The following is a 27,242-nucleotide window of genomic DNA, read 5'->3' as shown; positions in this document are numbered from 1 at the left end:
AATGCTCGTAGTTTGGGTAATAAAATCCCAGATCTGCAAGCCCTAATGGTGGAGGCGGACTTGGACGTTGTTGCTGTCACGGAAACGTGGTTTACGGAATCTCATGACTGGGATACGGCAATACCAGGCTATAACTTGTTAAGGAAGGACAGAGAGGATAGGAAAGGGGGAGGAGTGGCTCTTTCTGTCAGAAACAATATCCAAGCATCTGAGCTGCAAGGAAGATGGGGCAAAGAAGAAGCACTATGGGCCAACTTAAAAAAAGATGGGGCATCCATTTTTATTGGAGTGGTTTACAGGCCTCCAAACCAAAAGGAAGAGCTGGACAGAGATCTGGTTGAAGACATCCACAGGATAGCAAAGAAAGGAGAAGTGGTGATTGTTGGAGACTTTAATATGCCAGATGTAGACTGGAGAATCCCATCTGCAGAATCTAATAATAGTAGAGAAATAGTGGATGCCCTGCAAGTAGCTTTGTTCAAACAAATGGTAATGGAACCCACGAGAGAAGGAACTATACTCGACTTAGTGCTCACTAATGGAGATAATGTCTCAGACGTCCAGGTGGATGCCCACCTCAGCACCAGTGATCATCAAACGGTATGGTTTAATATCACAAAAAGGACACGGAAAAGAAGCACAAAAACCCAAGTTTTGATGTTCAAAAACACAGACTTTGATGAAATGGACAAGTACCTGGAGGAAGAACTAAAAGGCTGGGAAAACGAGAGAGATGTGGATCAACAGTGGACCAATCTAAAAGGAGCAATTACCAAGGCAACTAATCTATATGTTAGAAAAGTAAAGAAAAGCAAAAGAAAAATGAAACCTATCTGGTTCTCAAAGGAGGTGGCTGACAAAATAAAGGCTAAAAGAACAGCGTTCAAGAAATATAAAAGATCCCAAAAGGAGGAGCACAAAAAAGAATATCTGGTAGAACGGAGGGAGACGAAGAAATTAATCAAGATGGCAAAAAGTCAAGCGGAAGAGAGGATTGCCAAAGAGGTAAAGAGTGGTAACAAAACATTTTTCAGATACATCAGTGAAAAGAGAAAAGTTCAAAGTGGTATAGTGAAATTGAAAGGTGGAAAGGATCAATGTGTGGAGAGAGACGAAGAAATGGCAGAAATATTAAATGAATACTTCAGTTCTGTGTTCACTAAAGAGGACCCTGGAGAAGGACCGTCACTAGTTAACAAGAAACTGGAGGGGAATGGAGTAGATGTAACTCCATTTACAGTAGAAAATGTATGGGAAGAGCTGGTGAAACTGAAAGTGGACAAAGCCATGGGGCCTGATGAAGTTCATCCCAGAATGCTGAGGGAGCTCAGAGATGTGCTGGCGGGTCCGCTGTGTGACCTGTTCAATAGATCCCTAAAAACGGGAGTGGTGCCGAATGATTGGAGGAGAGCGGTGGTGGTCCCGCTTCACAAGAGTGGGAACAGAGAAGAGGCTGGTAACTACAGACCGGTTAGCCTCACTTCGGTGGTGGGAAAGGTAATGGAGTCACTGTTGAAAGAGAGAATAGTGAACTATCTACAGTCGGGAGAATTGCTGGACCAGAGGCAGCATGGATTCACCATTGGAAGATCCTGTCAGACAAATCTGATTGACTTTTTTGACTGGGTAACCAAGGAATGTCATCTACTTGGACTTCAGCAAAGCTTTTGACAGTGTCCCGCACAGGAGACTGGTGAATAAAATGAGAAGCTTAGGAGTGAGTGCCGAGGTGGCACTCACTCCTAAGCTTGCAAACTGGTTGACGGACAGAAGACAATGTGTGATGGTAAATGGAACTCTCTCTGAAGAGAGAGCGGTTTTAAGCGGTGTACCGCAGGGATCGGTGTTGGGACCGGTCCTTTTCAATATCTTTGTGAGCGACATTGCGGAAGGGATAGAAGGTAAGGTATGTCTTTTTGCGGATGACACTAAGATCTGCAACAGAGTGGACACGCCGGAAGGAGTGGAGAGAATGAGACGGGATTTAAGGAAGATGGAAGAGTGGTCAAAGATATAGCAGCTGACATTCAATGCCAAGAAGTGCAGAGTCATGCATATGGGGAGTGGAAATCCGAAATCCGAATGAACTGTATTCGATGGGGGGAGAAAGGCTGATGTGCACGGAGCAGGAGAGAGACCTTGGGGTGATGGTGTCTAATGATCTGAAGTCGGCGAAACAATGTGACAAGGCGATAGCTAAAGCCAGAAGAATGCTGGGCTACATAGAGAGAGGAATATCGAGTAAGAAAAGGGAAGTGATTATCCCCTTGTACAGGTCCTTGGTGAGACCTCACCTGGAGTATTGTGTTCAGTTCTGGAGACCGTATCTCCGAAGAGACAGAGACAAGATGGAGGCGGTCCAGAGAAGGGCGACCAAAAAGGTGGAAGGTCTTCATCAAATGACTTATGAGGAGAGATTGAAGAATCTAAATATGTACACCCTGGAGGAAAGGAGGAGCAGAGGTGATATGATACAGACTTTCAGATACTTGAAAGGTTTTAATGATCCAAAGACAACGACAAACCTTTTCCGTAGGAAAAAAATCAGCAGAACCAGGGGTCACGATTTGAAGCTCCAGGGAGGAAGATTCAGAACCAATGTCAGGAAGTATTTCTTCACGGAGAGGGTGGTGGATGCCTGGAATGCCCTTCCGGAGGAAGTGGTGAAGACCAGAACTGTGAAGGACTTCAAAGGGGCGTGGGATAAACACTGTGGATCCATAAAATCAAGAGGCCGTCAATAAAGAGTGGGTGGCTCGCCAGAATGACGGCTACTGCCTGGAGATAATACCCTTATTCAATAAACATACACATGGTTACTGTAACTCCAACATCGCTCTAAGCTACAACAGCAAGAGGAAATGTGGAAAAAAGGATTCACACTCACAAAGCGGGGAGTAGCTGGCTTTTTACGGCGGTTACTACCCCAAACCAAATAAGCCTGATACTTCACTTTCAACCCATATCCAGCATAGCTCTCGGCTTCAACGGCAGGGGAGAAGAAAAACTGATACTTCACGCATATCCAGCATAGCTCTCTGCTTCAACGGCAGGGGAGAAGAAAAACTGATACTTCACGCATATCCAGCATAGCTCTCTGCTTCAACGGCAGGGGAGAAGAAAAACTGATACTTCACGCATATCCAGCATAGCTCTCTGCTTCAAACAGCAGGGGAGAAGAAAAAAGGATTCGCACTTACAAAGCGGGGAGTAGCTGGCTTGTTACGGCGGTTACTACCCCAAACCAAATAAGCCTGATACTTCACTTTCAATGCATTTCCAGCATAGCTCTCTGCTTTAACGGCAGGGGAGAAGAAAAACTGATACTACACGCATATCCAGCATAGCTCCCTGCTTCAACGGCAGGGGAGAAGAAAAACAACCAATAAGGGCTGAATAACATAGTCTGGGTAAAACAAATAAGCATGGGTGTAGCTTGCTTATTGCAGCGGTTACTTCCCCTACTACCCCTAACTAATCAAGCTTGATATTTCACTTGGATGCAGCTCCATCACTGCTCTCTACATTAATGGTGGGGGTGGAAGGGAAATAGAACCAAAGAGCTAAGAGAAACAGATAAGTATGAGAAAAAATGTGTGAAGCTTGCTGGGCAGACTGGATGGGCCGTTTGGTCTTCTTCTGCCGTCATTTCTATGTTTCAATTTTGCAGATAAAATGTCAGTACAGCATTAAAACTCGATGGAACTGCATTCCATTTATTCCCTTATATACTAGCATAATGACTTTAAACTTGACCCTCCATATTAGTGGTAGCCAATGGTACTTAATTAATATGAGAGTATGTGTTGTCCCAAAGAGGCTCCAGACACAAGTCGAGCAGCTGAATTTTGAGCATACTGTAAAGCTCACATTGTATTATGATGGAGGCAGAGAAATAGTGAGTTACAATAATCCACTGAGGAAATCACGAGTGACTATAATGTAGTCTTTAGATTGTTCTCAATTAAATAAGGTCATATCCTATGCAGAATTTGCGGATTAAAAAAAAGCATTTTTTACAACTTGATTCACCTGTGGTCAAAGAGATAACAGTGTACATAACACCACCTAAATTATGTACTTGGTTAGAAATTGGTATCGGACTGTCTACCATTATGCTACTTGGCATCTCATCAGAAGGGAATCTTGCCAAGTACAGAATCTCTGTTTTACTCATAGTCAGCGTTAATTTATTTTCAAACAGCCATGCTTTCAAACTGATAAGAATTTGTAAGCTTAGTCAGTGCCTCCAATCTTGACCCTTTGACAGCTGTAAAAAATAAAAAATAAAAAAATTATATTGTCTGTATATACAATATCCAAATTCAAGTCCAGCTAATATCTTGCAGATGGGCACAATATATACAGTATATTAAAAAGATAAGTGGATAATGCTGATCCCTGAGGTACCCCTGTATGCAATTCAAATATTTTTCTCCATCAATCAAAGCCTTTGTGTTCTTTCTGATAGAAATGATTCAAGCCATTTCAGGATTATATCCCCAATCCCAATCTCCTTCAGTCGCTTTAACAAGATCAAGTGGTCAAGAGTGCTGAAGGCTACAGATTAATCTAATAACACCAGCAAAAACTGAGTTCTCATCAAACTCTCAACTAAAAATATCAGAGATAGATAGTAAAAGAGTCTCAGTGTTGTGCCTCAAGAGAAATTCATATTTGTATAGATGTTGCTCAGCCATAACATTTTAGTTGTTTAAGAGCAACTTTCTCCAATAATTTTTTTTTATAAAAATGGCAAGTTAGATACTGACTGATAATTTTCTTTAGATGAGTTGGGTCCAGATTTGATTTTTTTTTCAGCAAAGGCATAATGAAGGCCAACTAACAGTTCAGGTACATAACTTTCATTTAGCGACATGTTCACTAAGTTACTTATACATTTTGTAGCTTATTCCTAGACATTTCAAAGATGCATTTGAACATTCATTTAAGGACAGAAATTGGTTTTGACATTACCAATTACTTCGGCTATTTCATCAGAATTACTTCATTAAAATTTTCCAAAACAGGTGGGTCATTCACTATCAATTCAGGAGGATTAACTACAGTGAAAGAAAATGAAAAATCCTTAAACTTTATCAATGAAAAACTGTCCTATCATATCTAAACTTATACTATTCAGCAAGCTATTCTTTGGGACTTGATTTCTGTCAGTCAGCATTCGTACAATATAAAACACCTTAGGTTGGTTTTGGGTATCCTGAATTCTGTTAATGATGTACTGTTCTTGTTGGCTATCTGCTCGTGCTCTATACTCATCCAATTTTAAGGTAAATTATTCCTCACCTTCATCTGAACATGATTTATGCCAAACGTGTTCAAGCTGTCTCAGTTGTTAAGCGGGCTTAGTTCTGCTGAGAACCAAAAGGCCCTATGACTTCTGTTTATGTGCCTGCTTTTAATGGGTGGTACAAGCTCCAGGGCTAACTGTAGAGAATATAGCCAGTCCTGGATGGCCTCATCTACACTGTTCAGTATGGCAACATTAAGCTTAGGCAATCGCACCTCCCGCAGGGGATGTGCCTCAGAATGGCCTTGTTTATTCACTCCAATATTCCTCTCAGATTTTGAGTTTTTCCTATCATAGTATTAATATTTATGAGGAAATGATCAGACTAGGGCACTCTGCAACAATTAACCTGACAGTCTTTAAAAGCAGCACATTTCTTTCTTTAAAAAAAAATGATTGTCTATATTTATGTGTGGTCTCATGCTTCCCATCACACCTAAAAATGTCTCACTACTCTCTCAATAGGTCGAGCATCATCATTGTATTAAAACTAACCAGTACCAGAAATGACTTCATATTGGCATTAATGATGGAAAGCTTGTCAACAATAGCTGTTGGATCAGTAACTACTTTACTCGTCTGAGAGTAAACCAAGCATATACCACAATTGGAGTTTGCTATGGCCAAGACTTCTAAGTTTAGTGAATTATCAGCGTGCACAATAGTCATATTATATGTGCTTTTAACTGTGATTAATAACTCATCCCCTCTTCCATTTTTCCTATTTTGGTCAAATAACTGATAGTCATTCACATAAAGCTGGTTCAAGAGGACATTGTCCAAATCTAGGCTCCAAGATTCAGTAACGCATACTAAATCTGCTTTTTCTGTCATCAACAAAATGACTATGATTGCTATCTTTATCCTAATTGCTTGAATATTAATACGATCCATCTTAAAAAGGTTTAACATCTCCATTTAGGGAATCCCTGCTATACTTTAAACTCACAAGAGTTCTATGTAAATGAATTTTGGCTTTAAGTCACAGTTCAGCATACTGTTCCCTTCCCCATATAACTGGAATAAAAACTCACCCACTAATAGCAAAACAATGCCAAGAATTCATTGATTCCAGGGATCTCACATTAAGTTACCCCTTCAGAGTTATTCAGGTACACACGAAGGGGCATGCAAAGGGGGCAGCTCCTTTAGTGTGCAATGCCTCTGGCGTCTGCCCACCTCCCTTATACCTGGTGCACTCGACGACTCCAGATAGTTGGCGGAATTCTCAGTCCCACCAGGCAGAAGGGAGCGGAGATGTTCCGGCTGTCAGTTAACCAAGCTCACAGTGGGGTCTCCTCAGATGACAAAGGAGCAACAGTATCTCAGCAAAGAAGTCAGATGTCTAAGGCTTTCTAGGTCCTCTGGCATCCTGCCGCCCTTGAGACTCCCCTTAAGGGTTTTTCCATTCTGTCAACATCATGCTCCTGAAAGCCTCGGGAGGCTTATGCACCCCCAATAAGATAGACAGAGAACCTTAACAAGGTAGATTCTTAGAGCCTGAAATTTTAAGGGAGGCTAGGACATCAGAAATGAGGACAGAAAGCTCTTCATGACTGAATAACCTCACAGGGAAGATTCTTCCTTTCCAGATGAAAATTCCCCTTCTTCCTGGGAGATGCTCAGGCTTAGGGATCCTCAGCATCCAAGGAAAGATCCAGAATCCTCCCACTTACTTTGCGTGATCTAGGAGGCAAGAAGCACTTGTGTTTCCTGATAGTAGTGGCTCGGAATCCTGGTCACACAAGAGACAAATGAGCCTGCAATGCTAGAAAGGCATTTGGAGCCACAGGCTGCAAAAACCTTTTGCCCAACATCATAACTTTTTTTTTTGCTTCTACTGTGCCACCACTACTGCTACTTGATGCCCCCACTGCATCCTCATTCCTCTCAACCATCTCTGGGATAGCTGGAGCCAGACTGCTTCCTCTCATTGGACTGTAGTCTGAGCACTGCTTCACACTTTTTTTTTTTTTCTTTTTTTTTTAAGACTGAGAAGTGGGAACAAGGTGTGTGTGTGTGGGGGGGGGGGGGGGGGGAGAAACCAGGAAATAGGGAGATCAGTACTGAAATATCTCCTGGGCCCCAAAGACTAGGCTGATCTGTCCGATTCCCCTAAGTACAAGAACCTGGAAACCCCCTTCCATGAGTGATTAGCAAGGCCCCCCTAGGGCACTAGGATCAAATCCAGAGGATGCACTCAACCAGGAAGCCACTAGGGAAATGAGCCCTGCAGAGCTGTTGCTCCAGAAGCAACAAGACAGGGGCTCTGGCAGACCTGAATCATATATCCTTAAATGTCCGCAACAACAGAAGACAGACACTCCTGGAAACTGCCTTTAACCACACTTTCCTGACAGCCAAAGATTATGTCATAAGAGGAAAATATAGGGGCAGATTTTCAAAGGTTACGCGCGTAACCCAAGAAAATCTTCCCCTGCGCTCGCCAAGCCTACTTTGCATAGGCTTGGCGGCGTGCGCAAGCCCCAGGACGCGCGTATGTCCCAGGGCTTGCAAAAAAGGGCGTTCCGGGGGCAGGTCCGTGGGCGGGGCGCGGGCCCGGGAGTGTGCCGGGGGCGGGATCGAAGCCTCCGGCATAGCCGCCGTGCTGAGGGATGGCGTGCCGGCAGCCGGCCGGCGTGCGCGTGCAGGCGTAACTTTCGAGTTAAAGGTTAGGAGGGGGTTTTAGTAAGGGCTGGGGAACGGAAGGAAAGTTCCCTCGGAGCGGCCTCTGAGGGAATGGGGAAAGCTACTGGGGCTCCCCTAGGGCTCGGCGTGCGCAAGGTGCACAAGCGTGCACCCCCTTGCATGTGCCGACCCCGGATTTTATAACATGCGCACAGCTCCAGGCGCAGGTTATAAAATTGGGCGTACATTTGTTCACACCGGGTTGCGCGAACAAATCTACGCCCTCGCGCTGTTTTTAAAATCTGGCCCAACGTGTGTCCTCTGACTCTAGCAGCTGTGGAACAGGAAATCCCAATAGTTTAGAATGGTCTAGCAGAAGAAAAGGAAAAATGTTTTTTTGCTTTGTTTTTGCTGCCATATAACTGAATAATATAGCCAGTTAATAGCCAAGTTATCCAGCCACATGCGGCAAGATAACCTTAGGACTGCCTCTGAACAGTCCCAAGGTTATCTGGCTAACTTAGCCAGATATATTTGAAAATCAGCTAAGTTAGCCAAATAACTTAGGGCCACACCAGAATGCCTCTGTAATAGGTGGGTTTTTTTTGTTTTGTTTTAATCTGGCTAGAATTTAGCTGGACAATGACTTATCCAGCTAAACTCTAGTTGGAAAAATGCTTCAATATTCAGTTGACATTCATCCACATAACTTGTGAGTTATTCAGCTAAATGGCTTTGAATATTGGCCCCATTATTGCAAAGTAGCCTCACCTCAGTTACCCCTTGCACCAGGTCCTGTGCTCCACTGTAGACTAGATTTAAAGTAAATTCCCTTTTTGTTGGTTCCAGGATCAGCTGCTCCATGAAGCAGTCATTTATTGTATCTAGAAAATTTATCTCACTAGCAAGGTCTGATGAGACATTTACCCAATCAATGTTGGGGTAACAAATCTCTCATTTTGTTGCCAATTTTATTTGGCTTTCTAATTTATTAGCATTTCAGTGTTTCTTCATCCTGGCCAGTGGACGGTAGCATACATCCACTGCTGTACTCTTCCCAGTCACACACAATTTCTATGCATAAAGATTCCACAGTGAATTTTATTTCCTGTAGTACTTTTAATCTTGCTTGACTATTTCATCTTTAACATATATAATGCCATCCCTCCATCAATTTGATCTCTCCTGTTATATTGACAATTTATATCCTGGTATCACCATGCCCCACTGATTATCTTGTTTCCACCTGGTATCTGAGATGTCTATTACAGTGGCTTGCAAAAGTATTCGACCCCTAAAAAGACAGATTTGTGTGAATTACAAATGACACTTACACAAATTATTCCAGGCAGTATGTTTATTGCAAACCAGTATGCTCTTAAAGTAAATTTCAAAGTCACAATTCATTATTTCTCTGCAATTTTTGTAAAATGCAAAACAATGCCAAGAATTCACTGATTCCAGGGATCTCACATTATGTTACCACTCCAGAGTTATTCACGTATGCCCTTCATTTCGTGTCATGCATTCTAATACTCCAAACTACATATTTTTTTTTTTTTTTAAGACTTCTGGCATTCATATTCAGGTAATTTAAAGTATGTTTATTTGTATTTCTCTCATTTGTATTCAAAACCTGTTTATTGGTATTTTAGATAGGTGGTTTGGAATCATTCATATTTGTCTGCTCTTTATTTAAATCTACCTGGTTTACCACAGCCTTTACTATAACCTATCGGGATATTCTCTTTCCTGTTTTGCAGTATCCTTTGAAGATATTCTCTCAGGAAAACATGGTTTGAAGTATTGCTTTCCCCTCCGATCTAGTTTAAAACTGCTCTTACTTTACTTTTTTTTTTTTGTTAGTACCAGCAGCAGGATTCCACCCTGGTTAAGGTAGCTCCATATTCCCCAAAATGCTCCCCAGTTCCTAAGCAGTCTAAATCCCTCTTCTCTACACGATTGTTTCATCCATGAATTAAGACTCTGAAGCAGAGCCTGCCTCTGAGGTCCTGCACGTGGAATGGGAAGCATTTTTGAGAATCTAACTTTGGAGGTTCTGGATATCAATTTCCTATCTAAAATTCTAAATTTGTCTGCTATGTCATTGGTAACCACATACACAACAACAGCCGGCACCTCCACAGTACTATCTTAAATCCTATCATTGTGTTGCCTGATGTCCCGCACCAGGCAGACAAGTTACTAAGCGATCCTCATACCCACCAGTCACTCAGCTATCTACAATCCTAATGATAGAATTGTCAACTACAACAGCATGCCTAACCCTTCCCTTCTGGGCACATACCCCTAGTGAGACATCCTTGCTGCAAATGGATCATGCATCACATGGAGGGCAGGTTCTAACTACAGGATCCTTTTTGCCACCCCAAAGTGATACTCTACTTACAGGTGATTTTGATCCTCCAAAGGAGAATAAGTGTTGACATATTGAAGGTGGGACCATTAGACTATCAAGGGCGAAAAGGGGCACTTAGGGATGACAAAGCCATAGCAGAGAAACTAAATGAATTCTTTGATTCGGTCTTCACTGAGGAAGATTTAAGAGATACTCATGCCAGAAATGATATTCAAAAGATGATGATTCAGTGTACCCAGATGTAATAGGGAAACTGACAAACTGAAAGAGTAGCAAATTACCTGGACCAGATGGTATACATCTCAGAGTGCTGAAAGAACTGAAAAATGAAATTGCAGACCTGCTATTAGTAATTTGCAAACTATCATTAAAATTGTCTATGGTATCTGAAGACTGGAGGATTGCAGACATCACACCAATTTTTAAAAAAGGATCCAAGGGTGATCTAGGAAACTAAATCTAGCAAGTCTGACATCTGCCCCAGGCAAAATGGTAGAAGCTATCAAAGAACAAAATTGCTGAACCTATAGATAGGCATAGTGTAATGGGACAAAGCCAACATGGATTTACCTGAGGGAAGACTTGCTTCACCAATCTGCTACATTTTTTTGAGAGCATAACCAAACATGTGGATAAAGGTAAGCCAATTTATATAGTATATCTGGATTGCCAGAAAGAGACTTCTTAGGAAATTAAAAAGCCATGGGATAGGGGGGCAGTGTCCTATTGTGGACTGAGAACTGGTTAAGATAGAAAACAGAGTAGCACTAAATGATAACTTTTCCCCAATGGAGAAAGGTGAATAGTGACATGCCCCAGAGATATGTTCTCAGACCACTGTTTTTTTAATACATTTATAAACAACCTGGAAATAGGAACAATGAGTGAGGTGATCAAATTTGCCAATGACACAAAATTGTTCAAAGTTGTTAAATTACAAGAGGATTGTGAGAAATTGCAAGAGAACCTTGCAAAACTGGGAGACTGGGCATGCAAATGGCAAATTAAAATTTAATGGGGACAAGCCAAAGTGAAGCACTTAGGGAACAGTAACCCAAATTATAGCTACATAATGCAGATTACACATTAGGAGTCACCATTCAAGAAAAGGATCTAGGCATCATCATTGATAATACATTGAAACCTTCTGCTCGGTGTGTAGCAGAAGCCAAGTAAATAAATAGAATGCTAGGAATGGAGAATAAAACAGAGAATATCATAATGCTTCTATTGCTCCATAGTGCGACCTCATCTTGAATACTGTGTGCAGTTTTGGTCACATCTCAAAAAACATATAGCAAAATTAGAAAAGGTACAGAGAAGGGCAACAATATGATAAAGGGGATGGAACACGCCCCCCATAAGGAAAGGCTAAAGAGGTTAGGCCTTCAGCTTAGAGAAGAAATGGCTGAGGGGAATTATAATAAAATGAGTGAAGTGGAACGAATAAACTTTAAATGGTTGTTTAATTTTTCAAAAAGTACAAAGACTAGAGGACATTTAATGAAATTTTATTTATTTATTTTTATTTATTTAAGACTTTCATATACCGACTTTCTTGATACAAATCAAATCAACTCTGTTTACATCGAACTAAGCAGTTAACAATAACCAATTAACAAAAGACAAAATTTGATGAAGCATAAAGTTACATTATAACAAGGGAGCAAATACTGGGGATAGGAAAATAAAGGGGGGAGAACAGAGACACAGTTTACTATATACAGGTGGGGTTGTGGGAGGGAAGCAAGGAGCCTCCCTCCCCAAGCGATACACTTAAAACTAATAAGAGAAAATATTTTTTACTCAAAGCATAATTAAAGCTCTAGAATTTGTTGCTGGAAGATGTGGTGAAAGCTATTAGTTTGCTGTATTTAAAAGAGGTTTGGACAAGTTCCTGGAGGAACAGTCCATAAACCAGTATTAAGGCGGAGTTGTAGAAATTTACTTCTTATTCCTGGGATAAGAAGCTTGGAGAAGAGACGGCTGAGGGGGGTGGGATATGACAGAAGTCTACAAAATAATGAAAGGATTTGAATGGGTAAATGTGAATCGTTATTTACTCTTTCGGATAATAGGGGGCACGCCATGAAGTTAACAAGTAGAACATTTAAAACAACTCAGAGAAATTTCTTTCACTTAATGCACAATTAAGCTCTGGAATTCACTGCCAGAGGATGCAGTTAGTGTAGCTGGGTTTAAAAGAGGTTTGGATAAGTTCCTGAAGAAGACCATAAACTGCTATTAATCAAAAGGGAATAGCCACTGCTTGTTGCCTTCATTAGTAGCACGGGATCTATTTAATGTCTGGGTACTTGCCAGGTACTTGTGACCTGGATTGGCCACTACTCGAAACAGGATACTGGTCTTGATGTGCCTTTGGTCTGACTCAGTATGACAAGTCTTACTATGTTCCTGAAAGTTTCCTCTATCTGCCACTCTAGCCTCGGTACAACAGTCTCTGATGCCAATGCAATGCTACTACCACTCTGGCAACCAGCATAAGTGTCCTTCCACTAGATGCCTTAAGAGTCTCCAGAAAAGGCTTAATGTCAACCTGCAGAGATACAGATACCACTGCACTAAAGCTCTGCATCTTATGATCAAGACCTCCTGGATCCTTCTATCCAGCTCCTCCTCAAAATCTACCAATGCCAAAATGGTCTGGGAAACAGGAAATGAAGATACATATTTCCTGGGATCCCAGAGTTAAATTGGTGGCTGTCATGATTCCCAGGTCTGCTGTGAGCATGAGCTCTCCTCTCCACAGGAACATTGTGGAGGATTCAAGGCAGCAGCCAAAAGGTCCCCACTCCTGGCATCATGCAGTGACCAAGACTGATGCTGATGGTTCTTAGCCTTCACCAAATGCATATCATCAGAGCTCCTTGATGATAGAACTTAAGAAACAGAACCCCATGCTGTCTTTGGGTGGGAGCATTCCTATTGCTCAGTGTTGCGGAGGATTCAAGTCTCCTCAATGTCAATGCACAACCAGCAGTTGGTTCAGCTGCTGAGTCCATCAATACTGATTCTTCTGATACTGATGGGCCAGACTTGATCCTTCCAAAGAACCTTTCTATGAGCTCCAACTGGAAGAGTCATCTTCTAAGGGTCATGGCTTCACACAGGAAGTATCCCAAAACATCATGATCGTTCCCCAGGCAAAGTACACATCTATCATTGGGTCCGTGATATACATGATGCATTCATATAGGAGGAACTTACTGAAGCTGCTGTCTTCCTTCTCCTTCTGAAACATCAGGAGAAAATTTAATGAGACAAAATAAAACAACTGAATTATGGAAGAAACCATGACCGATGATGCCTTCATGTACAGATATCAGTGTCCCAAGGAGCTGATGAAAAATATATTTAAGAACTATTTAGGGAGCCTAGAAGGGATGAAAGATAACCACAGGGCCCCCAAAACAACTGCTCCTGCATTTTTGGGAGGAAAAACCTGATGGGCAGAAAAAGCAGAATACCATGATCTATTGGCTCTGCGGAAACGATAAGACTGAAGGGGCCTCACGCAAACACAATGACATGGTTCAGACAATACATGCCAAGTTGGGCACGTTCAAAGTTCCAGAAGCTCTGATGTCAAACATCCACAGTGGGCTCCAGCTAATGATGTCCCCTCGAGTATGAGAGCTTCCCTCCCTCAGAAAAAAAAAATCACAATTTATCCGTGTAAGCTGAACCATCTGAAAATTGCCCTCTTCTATCTTGCTAAAAGCATGCATGGTATTCACAGCATGCATACCGTTAGCTAGGATAAAGAGAGGCGCTTCCCAGGGTAAGAGGTGTTTAGCTCAGAGGGGAGCAAAATAGCATATACATTAGACATTTTCAACTGTGTGTATACTACTTTACTCCCATTCAGTTGCCCAAATTGTAGATATAAAAGTATGCAAGTGCTTTTAGCATGCACACTTTGCACTTGCTAATTTTCAAAGGGAAATAAAGCATTCTTTCCCTTTGAAAATGGACTACAAAGTACACAAGTTAACAATGCCTGCATATGCTGCAAATGCTGCAGACTATTCCAAACTGCCCCAAAATAAACATGGAGCAGTCAGGTTCCATCGGAACAGGCTCCTCCCCTCCCCAAAATATTTCCCAGTTCCAAACCAATCTAAAGCTCTCTTCCCCGCATCATCATTTCATTTATATTTTAAGACTCCGGACTTCAGCTTGCCTCTATGGTCTGGCACATGAAATGGGGAGCATTTCTATGAAAACAACCCTGGAGATTCAGAAAAGTGTGCTTCTGAATACTCCTTTTGAAACTGTAGAATGCCATGAAGGGAGACAGGGATGACCAGTGAGAGGAATTGGGACCCCAGCATGCAATGTTGCTAATCATGTGTCTCATTCAAATAGCCACCTAAGTTCTATTTATTGTACTCATGCAATTGTTGGTGAGATCCTTACCATTTTTACAAAGCAAAAAAAAAAAAAAAAAAAAATCTGCCACCACTCCATTTCAAATATTCAGGCAAATCATATGAATACGTAACATTTGTAGTTTGGACATCTTTTTTGTCATAATCGATAACATTGCTCACTTTGTCAATATTTAACTTACATTCATGAACTCTATACTTATTATGCCTCTTCCTCTATCTACTCCTGCATTCTTCACTCTCACATGGCATCCATGGTCCTAGCCACCTTTCCATACGCTACCTAATCAAGAATAATTTTCTTGTGCCTCAATATCCCGATGAATATTATTAATTTGCATCTTACTATGTCTTCCCTTCAGCTTTTCTCCTACTGCTAAATTTCTAGCACCCTACTTCCAACTTGTATTCATTATTCCAATTTATCAAATCTTGAACAAAACAACACTATAGGAAGTACTTGGTTAACTTTACATAGACATTCCTTGCAAGTATTTCACCATTTATTTTTCTAGACATACTTTTTCTTTTCAGACCTATGTACACTTGTCTCAGGCCCAGGAAGCAGGAATATCAAAATAACACATGCATTATAGTATTGCATGAAAAAAAAAATTAAAACTGCAATTTAACAGGAATAAGTTATAATTTTCTCTCAGTTCATCAAGTAAGGCAGCCTAACATCTGATGCTGCCAATTCTCCTTGTAAGGTATTAGATGAAGGAACAGTAACATGTACACAAATAATCTTAAACAGTGATAACTGTACTAAAATAAGATGTTATAGACTGATGAGAAATACTGCTCTCTGAATATCTTGCCAAGAGTCAAATAATTGCTTAATTTAACAAGCCTAACAGAATCAAATCAAAGCAGCATTGTTCCTCTTCCTCCAGACTATTAGTAATATAGAAACGCAATACATAACATTGAAGCTTCAGTCTCCAAATCCAAGTTCAACAGATCTAAAAAAAAAAAATTAATAGAACCTCAGATGTTGTATGGGTTCTTCCTGCATTAAAATCTGAGTACAGTATAAGAATCAGTACTGTTTAATTTGCTGTATCCAAGCAGCCCTCTACTGAAAAAACAAACAAACAAAAAAAACAATTCATTCTGAAACACTCAACTCAGGGTTTGGGAAGAACATGCAACTATAAGGATCTTAAGCACAATTATATCATACAATTCAATTTAAGAAAAGGCACAGACTAAAACTGAACATATATACCGTGGCTTGCAAAAATATTTGACCCCCTAAAAAGTCAGCAGATGTGTGAATTACAAATAACACTTACACAGATTGTTCTAGATAATATATTTATTATAAACCAGTATGCTCTTAAAAGTAAATATTCAAAGTCACAATTTGTTATTTCTCTGCATTTTTTGTAAAATAAATTAAAAACTGAAAAATGCTGCTTGCATAAGTATTCAACCCCCTTCAGTCTAGCACTTGGTAGAACCACCTTTTGCTGAAATAACAGCTTTAAGTCTGTTGGGATAAGTTTCTACCAGCTTTTCACACTGTTGGGGAATGAGTTTTGCCCATTCTTCCTGGCAGATTTGCTCCAGATTGTTCAGCTTGGTTGGATGATTTATGGACTACAATTTTCAAACAGTGCCACAAATTTATTTATTTTATTTATTTAAAATCTTTTCTATACCGTCGCTAAGTTATATACCATCGCAACGGTTTACATGTAGGCACATATTTAATGTAAGTAAAAGTGTACTACAGTACATTCTAACAGGTGCCGTCAAAGGTTCGGTTACAATATATCATTAGACAAAATCATTTTTAGAGATTATCGATTGGCTTGAAATCTGGTCTTTGACGTGGCCATTGTAGCACATTCACCTTTTTGTTTTCAACCAACCACTCATTTGTTGCTTTGGCCTTATGCTTGGGATCATTGTCCTGCTGAAAGGTGAACTTTCTCCCAAGTTTTAGTTTTTTAGCAGACTGAAGTAGGTTTTCTTGCAGTATATCCCTATATGTTGCACCATCCATCCTTCCTTCAATTTTTACAAGACGCCTAGTGCCTAATGCCCGCGGAGGAAAGCATCCCCTCAGTATGATGCTGCCACCCTATACTTTACTGTTGGGATGGTGTTTGCTGAGGAATAGGTAGTATTAGGTATGTACCACACATAGCTTTTTGAATTTTTGCTAAAAAGCTTCATTTTTGCCTCATCTGCCCATAAAACCTTATCCCACATTTTAGCTGAATCACTCTGATGCTTTCTGGCAAACATCAGACATGCTTTGATGTGGGTTTTCTTCAGTAATGGCTCCTTTCTAGCCACTCTCCCATGCAGGAAACTTGTATGCAGAGCTCTTGATATGGTTGACTAGTGCACCTCCACTTCAGGTCTTAGCCACTAGGGGTGTGCATTCGTTTTCGCCGTATTAGCGATCCGCAACATATTGCACTATTCGTAGTATTCGTGGGGAAAGCGAAACGTATCGCAATTCCCCACGAATACACGAATCTTCGCCGAATTATACGGCCACCTAAATAAAAATTTAAACAAATTTCCCCCACCCTCCTGAACCCCCCCAAGACTTATCAAAACTCCCTGGTGGTCCAGCGGGGGGGGTCCGGGAGCCATCCCCTGCACTCACACCCTCGGTGCCGGTTTCATCATGGCGCCGATAGCCTTCGTCACCGGGGCTACCGGTGCCATTGGTCAGCCCCTGTCACATGGCCAGTGGCGCCATCTTATGCTCCTACCATGTGACAGGGGCTGACCAATGGCACCGGTAGCCCCTGTGACATAGTATGGGCAAAGGCTATCGGCGCCATTTTGAGTCCTGGCATCGGACGGCCGGAATGCAGGAGGTCGCTCCGGGACCCCTGTTGGACCCCCAGGGACTTTTGGCCAGCTTGGGGGGGCCTCCTGAACCCCACAAGACTTGCTAAAAGTCCAGCGGGTGTCCAGGAGCGACCTCCTGCACGCCGGCCGTCCAATGCCAGTACTCAAAATGGCGCCGATCGCCTTTGCCCTCACTATGTCACACCCCTGTGACATAGTGAGGACAAAGGGGTTGTAGTTAATTTTAATTTTAGCTGGGACACGAATAGAAATTGCTGTATTAACGCATCGGGGCGCCATACGGCCGAATGCAACGTATCTGCTCCCCGACGAATCCGAATCACGAATGCAACGTATGGCGTCCCTCTGCACATCCCTATTAGCCACTGTAGTCTGTAGCTCCTTCAAAGTAATTGTTGGCCTCTCTGTGGTTTCTTTCACAAGTCTCCCCCTGATACGGAGTTCTGAGGGACGGCCTTGTCTAAGCAGGTATGATGCTGCTTCCATTTTCTCACAATTGATCACAACAGTGCTCACTGGGATATCCAAGTACTTGGATGTTATTTGGTAACCTTTTCCTATCTTGTGCATGTCTATAAATTTATCTTTAATTTCCTTAGAAATCTCTTTGGTCTTCATTTTCACAGCTTTCCTTCAGATTCACAGTCTGATCAATGGTACTGAAATTAGGGGGTCTTTTATCCAGAAAAGCTGATTTTTTTTTTTTTTTAATGATTCACAGGTAGAGGCCAATTGTAAGCCAATTGTTAGGGCAATATCTTTATCTGTGTACACTTGGAGCTTCCACAGTGCAGGTGTTGAATACTTAAGCAAACAGCATTTTTTAAGTTTTTAAATTTTTTTTTATTTTTATTTATTTATTTTACAAAAAATACAAAGAAATTATAAATTGTGATTTTGAAACTTTTAAGACTATACTGGTCTGCAATAGACACACTTTCTGGAACAATCTGTGTGTCAATTATAATCCACACAAATCTGTTGCAGTTTTAGGGGATCCAATACTTTTGCAAGTCACTGTAAATCTCAAAATTCAAAGGCAGCAAAATTTGAATGAGATTGTATTTGCTGCTATTATGAGCTCCTAGTGAGAAAGACTCAAGAAAATATAATGGTGCTCCAAAATATTAACATAAAAATATATCCTTATGTGAAGAAAGGGGCTCTGCTGCTGTGGAATTCTTCCTGTAAGTAAGATTTTACAATGATAATTAGACTTTACCTATGGAATTTCCTTTTTTGGCTGCTACACAAAGTATTCACATTGCTCTATTATTTTATTAAAATGTCATTAATCATAAACAAAAGAAAATAATTTTATCCTTACAGTAATAATCCAGCAAGGATCTGAACCAAAGTTAGTATTAACATTAAGTACATTTCTGCTGTACATGATACAGCATTCATGATAAATAGCAGATATGTACTATAGTTTTTCATTTCTAATTTATATATCAAATCATAGAATCTTATTCTGTTCCTCATCAATAATTCCCTAGACCCAAGACAAAAATAGGGTGTCAGTCTTTCATAAGTGACTACTGATTCAGACAATAAATCATTTCTTCAAGTTGGATAACATTGTTTTGCAAAACTTCTTATACATCTTAATTACATCTTATGCTCGTTTGAAATGTGTCCTATTTTATTATAGACGTAAGCCATTCTCTCAAGTTTGGTGTGTTTCACTGCATCCATTTATGTAAACTTTATTTGTGTCTTAACTGTTTACCAAGATGTTGTCCTTTTCCACTAGGATTAGCGGCTATTAGTATTAATATACAAAAGAGACTAAATTTAAAAACCTAATAGCTTCCAAGCACAGAAGATTGGAGCCCAATCTTCATATTGCCCCCTCCTCCCCCAACACACATACACGCGCACACCCAGCGTATTCATTTAGTACACAACTGCTTGACTGTTTCAACACAATTCTGATCACCACCCAGTTTCTGAAGACCTGCACAGTATTTACAACAGCTCTCATGCCTAGGAGGTTGATCTGAATCTTTTTTTTTCCTTGGAGGAACCAGGGGTCTTGGATATGTAAGTTTTCTAGATGGCTCTCAAAAACAAAGTGGATATATCCATATTTGACAGTCTGAAGTTTAGAAATGAAAGCTCCTTGGTCAGACAGAAATATGTAGAGCCTAGACAACAGGACCCACAGCTCATCTGTGACCTGGATATAAATGTATATTCTCTGGGTGGTCAGGGATAATTAAAATCTATTATACTTGCATCATCTGGAGGTGGGCCTTGAGCATAGCCAGTACTTTTGCTGCCATTAGGAAGCCACTTGCTGCCGATTCTGAATTACTTCCCCTGCCAAGGCCATGTTGTCTTGTGTTCTCTAATCAAGACGACAGACATTTGCACGAATCGCATCTAACAAAGCCCCAACAAATTCTAATCAGCATGATGGGAGAAGATCTAATACTTGACAAAATTAATCACATAACCTAAAAAAAAATGCCTGGATGCTGATAAGTAATGATCTCTTAATCCCTGAGATGTGTTCTTTATCAGTCAATTCTCCAGGAAGGAAATGATATGCCTTTTCAGCTTGTGTAAAAACATCCCAACTATTAAAATTTTTATATTTATAATATTAAAAATATTTATAAAATTTTAACTTGAAAATAAGTACCATGAATACTTGGAACATAGTACTATAAATGCAGTAATACCTACAACAAATCTGGAATACTTTGTGTGACTGGGCTGTATTGCTATGTGGGGGCCAACCATGTTCATGTCCAAAGAATGGAGTTGGTTTTCTTCATTTATAAAGGGCAAAAGTCATGCTTACCAAAACCAAACTGAGCCTCTGCTACTTCAAGAAGTTGTCCAGATTCTTTGGTTTATTTGAGAACCAAAAAGTTCTTGAAGTTAAGCCCAAATTATTTTCCTGCTGGAGTAGAGGTTCAACCCTATGGCCTCTAAAAGGGAGATGGTCAACTACAGTAAATCCTGATGAAGTGTTGGCCTGAATGCCTTTTAAGGAGGACAATTTGGAGAGACTTCTAAAAGATGTAAACTGCATATCTGATAATCCTTTGAACACAACCACTTGGCAAAACACCTCAGGTTCCACTCAAGGAGATTTTTGGACTTTGGATAGAAGACTAACTTCTCTGAACTCAAGAGTCTGGTTTTGACTGAACAGCAGCAAATGACTCAAGAGTCCTTTCTGTCTGTACTTACTTCAGAAAGACAACTTCTCCAAAGAAGAAAATTCCAAGCAGGCATTTCTCAATGCAGTACAGTGAAGCCAATTCAGCTGAAGTAGCAGCAACAAAAAAGAACTCTTTAAAAAGATCCAAAATCTCTACTAGGGTGACTAAGGATTTGATTCATTGTCTTTTTTCATAGATAAAAAATGAGGAAAAAAAAGCCTTCGGAAATTGGCCCTTAAGAAAGAAAATCAAGAAATAAACTGAGCAAAGTCAGCAAAAATATTACAACACTGCACAAAACAGTACAACAAAAATGAGGATGTCTCTTCCAGGCATAGACAAATGCAAAACCTTATACCAGTTAGTCCTGTGTTATGGGGGTCCCTTGCTCAAAAGCTGTTACAAAGCTCTCCAGATCAAGGGTTCTCAACCCAATTCTTGGGACAAACCTAGCCAATCAGGTTTTCAGGATATCCACAATGAATATGCATGAGACAGATTTGTATTCAATGAAGGTAGTGCATGCAAATCTACTTCATGCATACTCATTGTGGGTATCCTGAAAAACTGATTGGCTACGTGTATTCCAAGGACTTGGTTGAGAACCAGTGCTCCAGCTATTTCTCCAGTGATGCATGCAAAACAAGTTGTGTCTCTCTTTTATATGTGCCTTTACAGAGACAGTGATCAAACATATTTAGGTATACAAATTGCATTTTTATGGTGAACAAACACTTGAAGTTTCACAAAAGTAAAACGACAGGTTCAGATCATCCTCCTATAACATGCTCTATGATAAAAACCATGGAAGTCATTGCCAATTACAATTATATGCAAAGATATACAACAACAAAGAAAGGATTTGATATCACATCTATAGCTCAACTACACACCAGGCTGACTACTCTATGTGGGGAAAAAAAAAGATCAACATATGCATCTAGTAAATGACCACCACATAGAAAACAAAGAAAAGGTTGAAAAAAGCAGTGTGCCCTGTGGAGCTCATGTGCACAAAGCTGAAGGCTCTAGATTATGGTCACTCAGCGCCACTGTGGTAACTGTTGTGTGTTGCATAATATATGCAAAATATACAGAACAGTGCTTGTACTTTTCTATGCACAACCCGACCACCCCGAACAAATAAGATATACCTCTCCAAGGGCTTCATAGCGCTTTTGATTCCACCTGTGCAAGTCTTCCCGGTAGTTAAAAACAAATGGTTCTCCAGTTTTTATATGCCTTAGCTGTCCCTCTATAAAAGATAAAAAGAAAAGTAAGCAGTATTAAGTTTATTTTAGAAGCCTTGCAAACATTTGCTCCATGGGTTTATTTAAAAAAAAAAAAAAGAAAAGTACAGTATTTTATTGCTGCCAATAAGAGACATGATTCATCACAGACTTGGGGTTGCTGTCATTTGCAGCAGCAGATTACACTCTTCTTTCTCAAGCTAAACTACAGCTGAGTCTATTGAAAAGAAACAGACAATAGAGCAAGTGTGCTGCTATATTCTGTTCCTGTTCATTTTCATTGCTGATCTCCTCCACACTGAACAAAAATAAAGTACAGCAAACTTTCATCTCTGGAAACACAAGTTCAAATCCAATGCAAACCAAGAGTCTTATCTTCAAAAGGTTTTGCTGCAGGCACAGAATGGAAAAAGGCCCTTTTGAAAACTGAGCACCAATGCTTTTGGTCCATGTTATATACATAGTGTTGTTACAATGCAATATTACACAAGGGACTCAGGTACAAGACAGCGTACACTGACAATCTTGCTCAGTGTCAGGCTATAAGATGTCTGCGACAGCAGTATCTCTTGCACTGAACTGTAAGCAGCAAGTAGAACTGTAGCTGTATAGAATGGTACAATATACCGAAAAGATGTAAAAAGAAAAAAGGAAGGGAAAAAAAAAGTGGAAGATAGGAGTCATAACAGCAATACTGGAGATTGAACTAAACCTAAGCCAGGCTCTCTGCACATACTTGTAAGATGTTATTGGTTGGAATGGTAGGGAAAGAAAATACAAAACAGAAAAAAAGAATCCCACTCACACAGAATTGGGGAAAAAAAAAAAAAACCCACCACCACAACTTACAGTATTCAAGCACAATTGACTTTGCAAGTTACAATTAAGCCAAGTGTTCTGAGAAAGCCAGAATCTATATAAACTTTGGGGGGGGGGGGGGGTTTAAATAAACAAAGCCTGAAAAGCCATCCGTATTTCAAAAGTTTAGGTGCAGGGAGGAGTGGGAGAATACAATTCAAGTCTTGTTTTAAAGCAACAGTGGCAACATTAAAACTCTGATGCAAGGCTGGCCCACTGGTATAGTGGCAGTGCTGTGTATTTTATTTATTTAGCAAATTTATAAACCACTTCCTAGGCTTTCAAAAAAGGTTACTCAAGATGGTGTACATCAAAAAGAAAAAACTGCTACAAAATGTGTATAATTAAACATTTAAACCAACATAACTAAAAACTAATCTCCAAGCCTTACTGCAAAAGGCCAGAAATCCAATCTAAACCAGAATCCATGAGAGTGAATCTCAGCTATCAGGGAAAAAAAATGTATCTTAAGATGTTTTTGAAAGACAGAAAAAGAAAGTTCTTGCCGCAAAGCTTCCAGAACTTATTCCAGAGATTACTGAAAGTGAATGGGCTCTAAGGCTAACTCCGCCAACCTCTTTAAATTCTGCAACCTAGATTTTAAACATTGTAAAGGAGTGTACCACCTCAGTTTCTCTCAGGTGTCCCGGACCAGAGGCTGTAAATGAATGAAAGAACATACATACGGGCCGATACAGTAAGGAGCGGTAGGAAGAGCTGAGTTAGTGCCGGGCGCAACCGCGTTTGCCTCACGCACAGTCCGGCTCACCTACCGCTCGATACTGTATTAAAATCGCATGCAAATTCAAGCTGCGTCCAACGCGCATCCATGAAGCGCAATCCATTTTACTGTATAGGCGCTTTATACAGCGCCTATACAGTATCCTGGGTGCGCTGGTACCTGTCATTTCAAATGTCATTTCAAATGACATTTGAAATGACAGGCACCAGGAAGTGGATCCCAACTTTAACCAAAGAAAACCTAAAAACCTAAAATCCCCTCCTCCCGAAGCGACTGGACATGTAAAATATGTAAAACCTAAAATCCCCTCCTCCCGAAGCGACTCGACATGTAAAATATGTGAATAAGTGTAACCAACTTACTTTTTGTTTCTTTTTCAGCCCTTTCAGCCTTCTCTGCCGTCCTCCGGAGGGGGCAGCCGGCGGCGAAAGCGGCGAAAGCGGCCCCCGCCGGCGAAGACGGACGAACGCACGCCCGTAGTGCACGGGCATTCAAGCCAGCGAAAGCACATTGACGGACGTGCGTGACGTATGCCGTGACGTCACGCACGCGTGTTCATGTGCTTTCATTGGCTTGAGCGCCCGTCAATTTAGGCGCTCTAGCCAGCGAAGTGCATGACGTCACGGGGTACGCTTCGCTGGCTAGAGCGCCCAAATTGACGGGCGCTCAAGCTAGCGAAAGCACATGGATGGGTGTGAGTGACGTCACGCACGCCCGTCCATGTGCTTTCGCTAGCTTGAGCGCCCGTGCACTCGTCCGTCCTCCGGAGGACGGCAGAGAAGGCTGAAAGGGCTGAAAAAGAAACAAAAAGTAAGTTGGTTACACTTATTCACATATTTTACATGTCGAGTCGCTTTGGGAGGAGGGGATTTTAGGTTTTACATATTTTACATGTCCAGTCACTTCGGGAGGAGGGGATTTTAGGTTTTTAGGTTTTCTTTTGGGGGAAAATTTGCCGTCTACTCTTACCCCTGCCTCTAACGCAGGGGTAGGAGTAGGCGGTAAATTAGCAGGTTAAACGCGCGGCTAAACTGCAGGTTAAAAAGGCGATAGTCGGGGCACGCATTACTGAATGGGGGGGGAATAGCTAATCCGATCGTTTACATCTCATATACATGCCGCGGGCGGAAAGGGGTACCCGTTGATTTAAAGAGCGGTAAGGATGGGGTAAAAGGGATAGTGAATCGCGGGTTGGGCTAACGCGGCCAAATTGTGAGTAGAAAGCGGGTTAGGAGCAGGGTAACCGCGGCCGCACTTTACTGTATCGGCCTGATAATATCTTAAAATGAAACTGCAAAAGTTAATGGGTAACCAGTGAAGAAAGCACAATAAAGGAAGGATGCAGTTCTATTTAGCAGTCAAAAACGTATCTGGCTGCAGGATTTTGTACTATCTGCAGCCTGAGTGTGAGTCTCTAAGCAAGGCCCACGTAACACGCTGTTGCAACATTCAAGATGTGAAATTACCACCAGCTGAACCAACGTTCAAAAAAAGACAAAGCTTTCTCACTGCCTTCAGCCTGGCAAAAGATCATCAAACCATCTGAGAAATGTGCATGTCCACTCTCCTCGCTCAGGTTGTGGATGCCACAGAAACAATGTTCACAGACCCTGGGGGGAGGAGTTATAGTCATCAAAACAATGGCAACACCCATGGCTAGACATGCAGGTTCCAGAAAGAGCCGTGGTCAAAGACTCCCTCCCGGCTGAAGCTTAAGAGATTCTAAGTCCATGAGTCCATGCAATGAGTGGATTAACTAAACTGAGAAGGAATATGAAATAGGAGAAAAATCCCTATATGGCTGTGCATGAAGGCTCAAGGTGCCACTTCCCAGACCTGGTCCCAAATGAACTAGAAGTCCAGAGGAGGTGGAAGAAACTACCAGGTCCAAAATAAAATTCTCATGTCAGCAGGACAACAGATTTTATTAGAAAAAAAACCCAGCAGGCCGAGAAAATCCCACGCTAGATAAATCTCTTTTATTCAACTGGCTTGAAAGAGAAAACTGTCCAACTGGTCGCAGTGCTTGCCATGCTTTTGCCCACCAATTCCATGCTCCTGAAGTGGCAAATATACAATTTGTGCAGCAGGACATGGCATGCAGAAGTATATGGAGCAGATCACCCAAATTCCACAGGTTCTCTCATTCCTAAAGAAGCCAAATGGAAATCTTGTTTTCTAAAACTGTCTCACTTTAAGAAAACTAGTACTAGAATATGCCATGGAAATGCCCATGTTCCTACTTGCAGAGAATTTTAATTTTTCTAGAAAGCACTGCATAGAAACCATCCTCTTCATTTATTGATTTCAAATGGGGGCATGTCAGATATGAAACTGTGTCTTACTGATTTATTTCTTTATCCCGGTGTAAACAAATACCATGATCATCTTTCGGCTTGCAAGCTTGCTTTAAAGTTATAAAAAAATTAATTAAAAAAAAAACCCTACACTTTATTTTAATCTTTTAAGCAAAACTCTCAGAACCTGCAAATGACAGGTGTATTGCTTATTGCTGCAAATGGTCCATCAGGAATAAATATGCTGGTCACCTAAAGATAAATTATGCAAACTGTGTAGAAAAAAACAATAAAGCATTCTCCATATTAATTTCCACAAATCAGAATGACCTGTACAAAATATGAAAACTGTTCCATCTACATAGCGTGCCAACAATACAGCATTGGCAGTAATGCTAGCCTGAACGTTTAGTCCCATCAGACTCTTAAGACCTTCCTCTCCAATGACAACTCAGGACAGATTGCAGGATAAGGATTAGAAAATTCTGCAGCAGTTTTCAAAGTTTAGTGACATTACATTGTTGTGCATATAATTTTACATTGCCTAATACAGAGACACACCAAATACGATGGCAGATAGGAAGCCTAAGACCCATCCAAACTGATTATCTCCTTTCTGCTGCAATACTTCTCAGCCCACCTGACCTCTGGATTTACCTTCATTTGGTCAAAGCTAAGATGATAAAATGAACCAGCCATATGCTGCAAGACAGCAGTACAACCAGGAGCAGGAGTGGAAAATTCACAGCTGCCTGGTCTTCCAGTCACTAAAATTTGACTTCAGACTCCTGCACCCAGGACCTCCAGTTTAGCATGAGGTTGCACAATCACAAACACCAGCCCAACTGCCCTATCCTATGCAGTTCAGTGCTGCTTCAGACCACCACTTCCATCCATCTCTCCCTCCCAACCCCTTCATGTCTGTGAGCACTGCAGGTCTCTTTGCTGCACCCTCTTTCCCCCTGCAGCCCCGAAACCCCACCCCAGCACCAACAGCACCCATGACAATTAAACCAGTCTTCTCCATGCTGCCACCCTCCTTCCTCTGCTACTCACTCACATGGTTCTGAGTTTTTCCCCAACAGAACTACACAATTAAAACAGGGTTACTTTTTTTGGGGGGGGGGGGGGGGGGGGGGGGGAGAGAGGAGTTGGACCCAGCAATTCCCGCCCCCCCCCAACTCCTTTGAGTTTCCAGCTCAGTCAAAACTGGCCTCCTCTGGACTGCAGCATCAGGAGCCTTCTCAGTTTCAACCAGGGCACCATGAGAAAAGCAGTGCAGGGAGGCCATCAGGCATTAGCACTTTGCAAGGACAAAGACTTGCTTCAAGTGTCTCAACTCTG

The 27,242-nt window shown here is 41.2% G+C and overlaps 1 protein-coding gene across 2 annotated transcripts in view; it reads right to left on the bottom strand.

Annotated features, from left to right (window-relative positions):
* Positions 1-27,242, bottom strand: part of FAM172A (family with sequence similarity 172 member A) — a 907,909-nt gene that overhangs the window by 823,984 nt on the left and 56,683 nt on the right. For both annotated transcript variants that reach the window (XM_029573259.1, XM_029573251.1), the window contains exon 4: positions 21,906-22,006. In XM_029573259.1, the coding sequence (XP_029429119.1) occupies positions 21,906-22,006 (101 nt within the window). The remainder of the gene's footprint in view (positions 1-21,905; positions 22,007-27,242) is intronic.

The sequence above is a fragment of the Rhinatrema bivittatum genome, chromosome 1 (assembly GCF_901001135.1).
Source record: "Rhinatrema bivittatum chromosome 1, aRhiBiv1.1, whole genome shotgun sequence".
Lineage (NCBI taxonomy): Eukaryota > Metazoa > Chordata > Amphibia > Gymnophiona > Rhinatrematidae > Rhinatrema > Rhinatrema bivittatum.
The sequence above is the reverse complement of the archived record's forward strand: the minus strand, read 5'-3'. Positions and strand labels throughout refer to the sequence as shown.